Source organism: Glycine max, chromosome 7, assembly GCF_000004515.6.
Source record: "Glycine max cultivar Williams 82 chromosome 7, Glycine_max_v4.0, whole genome shotgun sequence".
NCBI lineage: Eukaryota > Viridiplantae > Streptophyta > Magnoliopsida > Fabales > Fabaceae > Glycine > Glycine max.
In genome coordinates this window covers 35,736,418-35,744,126 of record NC_038243.2, presented here as the reverse complement: position 1 = coordinate 35,744,126, position 7,709 = coordinate 35,736,418, and the positions used below count along the sequence as shown (strand labels likewise).

The 7,709-nt window shown below is 30.6% G+C and overlaps 2 protein-coding genes and 1 pseudogene across 2 annotated transcripts; 1 reads left to right on the top strand and 2 right to left on the bottom strand.

Moving 5' to 3' along the window:
- Positions 1-241: 241 nt before the first annotated feature.
- On the top strand, positions 242-669 carry LOC113002136 (pathogenesis-related protein 1-like; annotated as a pseudogene).
- Positions 670-4,448: 3,779 nt separating this feature from the next.
- Positions 4,449-5,138, bottom strand: LOC100802988 (pathogenesis-related protein 1A). The gene has a single exon (XM_003529232.4). The coding sequence runs from the start codon at positions 5,112-5,114 to the stop codon at positions 4,632-4,634; it is 483 nt and encodes a 160-aa protein (XP_003529280.3). The 5' UTR covers positions 5,115-5,138; the 3' UTR covers positions 4,449-4,631.
- A 1,101-nt stretch (positions 5,139-6,239) lies between these two features.
- On the bottom strand, positions 6,240-7,082 carry LOC100779249 (basic form of pathogenesis-related protein 1). The gene has a single exon (XM_006583724.4). The coding sequence runs from the start codon at positions 7,061-7,063 to the stop codon at positions 6,566-6,568; it is 498 nt and encodes a 165-aa protein (XP_006583787.2). The 5' UTR covers positions 7,064-7,082; the 3' UTR covers positions 6,240-6,565.
- Positions 7,083-7,709: the final 627 nt, after the last annotated feature.

The following is a 7,709-nucleotide window of genomic DNA, read 5'->3' as shown; positions in this document are numbered from 1 at the left end:
TTATAATTTGAAAAAAAAAAATTGACATCATATATAACTATTTCATCTCTCATTTTGAAGTAGTTAATTCATATAAAAAAAAAAGGAATTGTAGACTGATAGTGTAAGTATACACAGTCATCATTTTCCAAATCTAAATAGAAAAATCGACATAAAACCCCTATAAATACCTCCTAAGAGCTCCTTTCTTTTTCATCAAAACACCAACCATCTAGCAACATTAATTTCAGCACAAACCGAAATGGGGTTACACAAGGTTCCATTCTCTATCTTCTTCTGTGTCTTGGACCTAGCCATTCTGGCCATGCCCACGACTCCCAAGCAAACTTCTTCAACGTCCACAACGCAGCTAGGTCACAGGTGGGTGTTCCACCTCTCACATGGGATAACACTCTAGCTGCCTTCGCTCAAAGTTATGCTAATCTACGCAACGTGATTGCCAACTTATCCACTCACGCGGACCATACGGTGAGGGCATGGGTGAATGAGAAAGCCAACTATGATTATAATTCCAATACCTGTTCTAGTGTTTGTGGCCACTATACGCAAGTCGTTTGGAGAAACTCACTCCGTGTAGGGTGTGCCAAAGTAAGGTGTGATAATGGAAGCACGTTCATTATTTGCTGTTATGATCCCCGTGGTAACATTCGTGGGCAAAGACCTTATTAGGTTTTTCTGTGTTATAATTCATTTTCTAGCTTGTTTCAAATAATCAAACAATATTGTCATGAATAAACAATGATGAAATTAATAATAAACAATGATATATATAATCGCTCTGACATCGGAATTAAATTAAAAGAAACTCAGATGAGATGTACTGCACGGGTAAACAGGTAACTTTTTTCTTATGTTTTTTCCTAGGAGATCTTCTTTCTTCGTAATCTACTACTTTATATTTTCATCCGATTCATTTCCTAACTTAGAATTCCTGGTTATCGTTAAGGATAAGCGTTTACTCGTGTTTTTAATTATTTCTTTTTTTTTTATTTACTTTTTACGAGGTTTTTTTTAATCTCGGCGATAAATTATATTCATTAAACTGGTACCAGCAGTACCCTGAGATTGTTACACAGTTCCCTACAAAATGGGATAAGCCTCACCAATTGCAAAGCCAGAAAGAAAAAGAAAAGAAAAGAAAAACCTTTGAATTACCACATAAGAGTCACATGAAGAAACAAAATCCCCTCGCCTGAAAATGGACATGCAAGAGATATAATACCCATAACTCCAATAACACCACTAACTTGATAATACAACTCTTATCCCTGTATATTCCCCAAAACAACGTGCATGAAAAAAAGTTGGTTGAATCGAGAATCTGGGGTGCAATTGATCGAGTCCTTTATTCGATCAGGTACATATGTCACAGACTCAGTGTGACTCGAACCATTTTTTGGACGCACCAATGAATTGACAGGAGAACGTACCCAAATTAGATTATAATATCATCAACTCTTGAATTTGTAATAAAAAAATCAAAATAGAAAATAAAAAGACAAGAAATGAAAAATAATGTCACAATCAAAGTTCCATCGATAAGTCAAGGAATTCGTAAAAAAAAAGTTTCTTTCATAAGAATCAAAAGTTTATAATCCAAGAATAAAAAAAAAACTCTCTCACATAGCAAAAGTTATTTTCTGATTTCTTCCAAATCTGATTTCATTCGTAACTTTGTAAAATACATATAATTGTCTTAGCTAGGTATACCAAGAGGCTAATCATAATGAACTTCTAATGACAATAGTTATTTCAAGTTAATGACTTATTAATTTGCATGCAAGCCAACAGTTACTTTTATTATGTCTTACTAAATATTAAAAAATTTATTTAATAAAAAGCTAGTCTTCTTCAATATCCTTGTTTCATGTTTAATCCTCATCACAGGTGCAATTGGTTTATGAATATTTTTTATCCCATAAAATAATGTCGTTTCGTTTAGAGGAATTGAAAAAAAAATGAATTAGAAACAGCAAACACAAAAAATGAATAATAAGGAAGAAAAAGAAGAAAAGAATAAGGCATTCCAAGAAATTAGAAGAAGAAATGTAAATCTTGGCAACATGTCGTGTATTGCAAAAAAATTTACACATATATTATTTGTCCAATTCGTATGCCAGAACCATCATGTGTAAAAAACAACATGATGTTTTGTATTGTAGGAACATAAACGTGAAAATGAAAGAAAGAGGGGAAGGGGGACAGTCATGTATGTGCGGGGGCTATGTGATGATGTAGGGAAAAGGAATTTACGGTTGTACATATACTTGAATAATAAACATTAACTTATTAGACTTGGATATTTAGTTATGCAATTTAAAATGCATGCGCAATAAAAGTGGGTTGTTAGACTGTTGTTAGACTTATATAATAAACATTATATAATTGTATAATAATAAAACTCTTATATAATTGTATAGAAGCATAAGGAGATATCCGTTGAAAGATAGAGCTGCTTCCCGTTCTAAATTGCATTAAATGCCCGAGATATTATATCATGTAAAAAGGAGCAGAGTATGTAATAATTAAAAAAAAATGAGAAGAGTGAGAGTCTAATGTTGCTTGTAGCAGAGGCTGTCTATACCAAAAAGGTGTTTCTTTTTTTTCTTTTTTTTACATGTGTAACTCTTTGGATGAATTACACTATAATATATAAGAGATTTGAAGTTGTGTGTATGTATGAGACTATAAAATTAAGGATGACCTAAAATAATTAATTAGTATTATTTATATTATAAGATACATTTAGTTTTTGGTAGTCCAACTTATAAGAACTTTATAATTAGGCGTGTTTGACTTAAAATAATTATAAAATATATGACCTTCTAAGAAATTTTTTGAAAAATGTGTGTATGATGATAAAATATGCCAAAAAATCTCATGTTGATTTGTAAGAAATGATCTTAAAAGAAGTCGAGTACTGTTAAAATCGATTGTCAATATCTTAAAAATTACTACATACAAAAGTTTTGACCAACAAAGATTTGAGTGAAATATTATTTATAAAGAATTGTAATATGTGAGTGACTAAGAAATTAAGAATGAAGAATATTACAACATGTATAAGACATATTTTGCTTTTTTCTATTTATTGATCCACTTTGGTACTTTTTATGATTAGTTGATTTGTTTTTCTCTTTAGGTTGTACAAAGTATCCGAGTTATTCTTTCTTTATAATAAATTCAACAAATATTCGAAAAGAAAAAGCAATGCATACGTTGGAGAACTCTTAGTCAATTTTTGAGAAAACAGATGACACTGTGTTGCTTATATAAGTGTTGTTGCTTATATAAGTAATTGTTGCTTAATAAATTTATACCATAAATAAAATATTTTTCAAGTATTATATAAGACTCAAAAAATTATAATATTTAACTCATTTAAAGAATTATGTATTATGGATGTTCTAAGATTGCTTTATCCAGATATATGTAAGCAATTCGGCATATAAGAGGCTCTTATAAAAGCATTTAAGATATAATGGTTTTGGATGGACGCTTTCATAAAACCAATTTAGATGCTTAGATAGAAAAAAAATTGGCGGCTTATATTAAGCAAATATTTCTAAGTAAACAGAGAATAATAAAGAAACGTGTTTTATATTTTTTTTCCCGGTCCCCTCAAGTCGAATTTCTGGATCTATCCCTCCTGACAATACAATTGGTATATGGGAAGAACAACATAGATTAAGTGATGATTCTGACAGACTCAACATGTTTGTTTCTTCTACTAGGACTAGTATAGACAAAATTGTTGAGATATAGAAGACACCAATGGACATACTCATCTAACATTTGTGTATGCATTGTCTTCATGTTGCGTCTCCTTTTATATATGCCCTTCTCATTAAAAGATACCTTATTAAAAGTTCTCTCTAATCTAAAAATAACCCTTCTTTATCTATTTTAAAAAAAATTATATGTTTGAATAAAAGAAAGAAAACAAGCATGTGAAAGAAAAAATAATATTGCATTTTATGGGAAAAATAGAAAAAAGTGAAAAAAAATAACTTTAAAAAATGAAAAATTAATTTTTCCTTTCTTCCTATTTTTTCTTCGATCGATTCAAATTTTAAACCGTTCTTTCCTACCGCTTTATCTTTCATTCCTTTCCACCTAAGGATAACATAAATGTTATTTTTAGTTTGAAACAACTTGTTAAGGGATGTGGTTTGATAATTGTTTCAGTGTTTTTTCTTTCAATCAAATGTTAACACTTTTCGAAATATAAATAAATAATGGGAAAAGTAGTCACGGTTTCAAAATAAGAGATGTGACATTTATATATATATATATATATATATATATATATATATATATATATATATATATATATATATATATGTATATGATGTGTATGATTCACAAAATAATTAAGATAAGACTGGATTATTTTTTAAAGATACATCATGCATGCATCTTATTATTGATTGACTGTATAAAAAATCTTTACAACAGTCATATAATACCAGTTACATTCTTTTTTAATTAGATTCACACAAGAATAACATTCTTGAAAATGTTACACCTCATAATATAATATTCTAAATCTCCAAACAAATAGCACCCAATTGAGAGGAGATTAATTACTCTGGCACACAACCTGGGTGCTCCTCAACACGACATTAAAACTAGTAAGGTTGTTCACCTTGAAAATTGCCAGGTGGGTCATAGCTGCAGATGACAAACGTCCAGCCATTGTCACACTTTGACCTAGCACACCCAACAAGAAACGTGTTGCTCCAAACCAGCTGAGCATAATGCATGCACTCTTGATTATTCACACACTTGTTGGCCTTGTGGTCATAGTTTGCCTTCTCCGCCACCCACATTTTCACTGCGTCCGTGCCGCTAACATCGCCGGGACTGGCCACCAGGTTCTCCCCATAAGGCCCCTGAGAGTGCACTACTTGGCACTCTTTGATCCTCGAGTCCGCATATTGCTGAGCGTAGGCTGCGACGGTGTCGTCCCATGCGAGTGGCTCAACACCAACCTCTGCACGAGCTGCATTGTGCGCGTCAAGGAAATCTTTGGGCGAATTTTGTGCCAAGGAAATGCTACACATTGAGATAATAACAATTGTTAATATCAAAGCAAATTTTGCGGACCCCATTTTTTCTTGCTTTGATATATTGGATTATCAGTTAAGGAGCTTTCTGAAATCTGAATGTTTGGGCACGTACTATTTATATTGTTATAGGGGTACGTCATGCATGGTGCAAATTCAACCATAATGTATGAAATTAATTATAGTAACATTACCAATCTAGCTAGCTAGTGGGTAGCCTCATCTTTCGCTCATTCTCTATATTTGATATATAAAAAGACTGAGAAATAAGTGGGCAAGATCTTTGCTCCGTTGTCTACATTCGATGATAAAAAAATTAATTGATAAATTAATTTAGAATAAAAAAAATTCTTATAATTATTTTAGAATAATAGTATAATTAATTGATAAATTTAATGTGATTAATTAATTTTTTTAACAGACATGAATTAGTTAAAATATTCTTATAATTAGAGAGATAAAAAAATCTGCTGATAAATATTCTTATAATTAGTAAATAGAGAGATAAAAAATCCAACCTTACTAGTTGATGATTAATTATAAGAATATATATGATGATTAATTAATTATATTAAAAAATATTCTTAAAATAGAGAGATAACAAAAATGATGATTTTAAAATAATAGTATAATTAATTGATAAATTTAATGTGATTAATTAATTTTTTTAACAGACATGAATTAATTAAAATATTCTTATAATTAGAGATTGAGGAATTACATTATAACATTAAAAAAATACTAGTTTTGAGACTTATTTTTCACATGACTCTTATTGTAAGACGGAGAAGGTAATATTTATATCTTTTAAGATCAAACCTTTAATTAAATGAAATTAATTGTGTCATATTATTAAAAAGAATTAAAGTATTTAATAAATGACGAACATTTTTTTTTATTTTACTAATTATAAATTTTTTATTAGCTGTGTGTAAAAATGAAATGTCAAGTATGGGGCCATCGATCCAAGAATTTCTTCCAGAAGTAAAACTTTTGATGACTGCTTTGAACTTCATTTTCGCACAAGGTACCGCATTTATGTTTGAAATTTAATAAAATTAAATTGCCGTGAAGAACAAAAGAACGAAAAGGTTTTGGCACAAAATACTGCCACAGACATTTAGAATACATAAAAGATAAACTAATAATTAAAATTTTAAAATTCGACGTATATTATTCATTAAATATTTAATAGGACTTAATTAGCATGGCGGCTTCATTGACTTCCCAAGGAAGAAAGATAGAGTAGAGATTAATCACCACATACATACTTCAGTTTTTAACCGCTAGACTGAAGTCATAGCGTCACATTTATTCTTAATATTACTTCAGTGAAAGGGAAGCAAGACAACATAATTGAACACACAGAAATACTAATAGATCAAGTGCGTTTAGATTCAAAACTAAAAGTTTTTCTGAAAGCTTTTGAGAGTTTTTCTGAAAAAAATTCCATATTTTTAAAAAAGAAACTTTCAAAAGCCCTTATACCTAGACCCTTAATAAGGTCTTTGTCCAACGTAGTTGCCAGGGGGATAATAGTTGCAACAGATGAATGTGCCTCCATTATCACATTCTACTTTGGCACATCCAACTTGGGTTGAATCTCTCCAAACCACCTGTGTATAGTGCCCACACACCCCACCAACACAAGAATTAGAATTGCGATCATAGTAGGGTTTCTCATCAACCCACAGTTTCACGGCATTGGCACAACTTATGTCACCCGTGCTTCCTGCGAGGTTCTCCCCATAAGGTCCATTAGAGTGCACAAGTTGGCAATTACTCTTACGTTGTTTAGCATAGTCTTGCGCGTATTCAGCTAAAGTGTTGTTCCAAACCAAAGGTGGAAGTGGAACTTGAACATCCACATCTGACCTAGCATCGTTTTGACCATTGAGGAAGTCTTCTTGGGAGCATTGGGCATGGCCAACGTGAGGCTGAAAGGCTAAGACCAAGAAAAAGAAGACAAAAAATGAAACTTTGTGTGATCCCATTTCAGTTTCTTCTCAAATGTAGTACTTGGTGTATGATGGAGAAAAATGGAGCTATACAGAGGTATTTGTAGGGAGCTTAGCGTTGAAATTTTGCGGTTAGACTATCGAGGTAGGGGTGCGTATATCATGTGAAAATATTTTTTATTTAAAAAATGTCAAAAAAAAAATAAATTTACACCACACATAGTCAACAAAGAGTGAGTTGTGATATTTAAACACTCTTAATTTATTTTATTTTTTTCTATCATATCATATCACAAATCATATTAATTATTTATCTTTTCTTACTTCCTATCTCTTCTGTAGTGTATACACCATTTAGGTATCCAAAAATCATTTCTCTTCGGTCAAAATTAAAAATTATTTAGTGGCTATATATTGTCACTTAAGAAAGTCACATTCATTTTCTTTTAAATCTAACCATTCAAATATTAACAGTGGATTCACAAAGTAAATGGATGATGTAATCTAACCACGAGTTTAAAAATAAATTATTCAATCAAAAAGTTATTGTAAAGTAATTAAGAAGATTTATTAAAATTGTTCTAATTTTATTTAAAGTTTATCAGTTGATTTGTTATATATTAAATTATTATCATCCAAAGATAATCTTAAATAATGACCAGTAAAATATACTATATTTGCC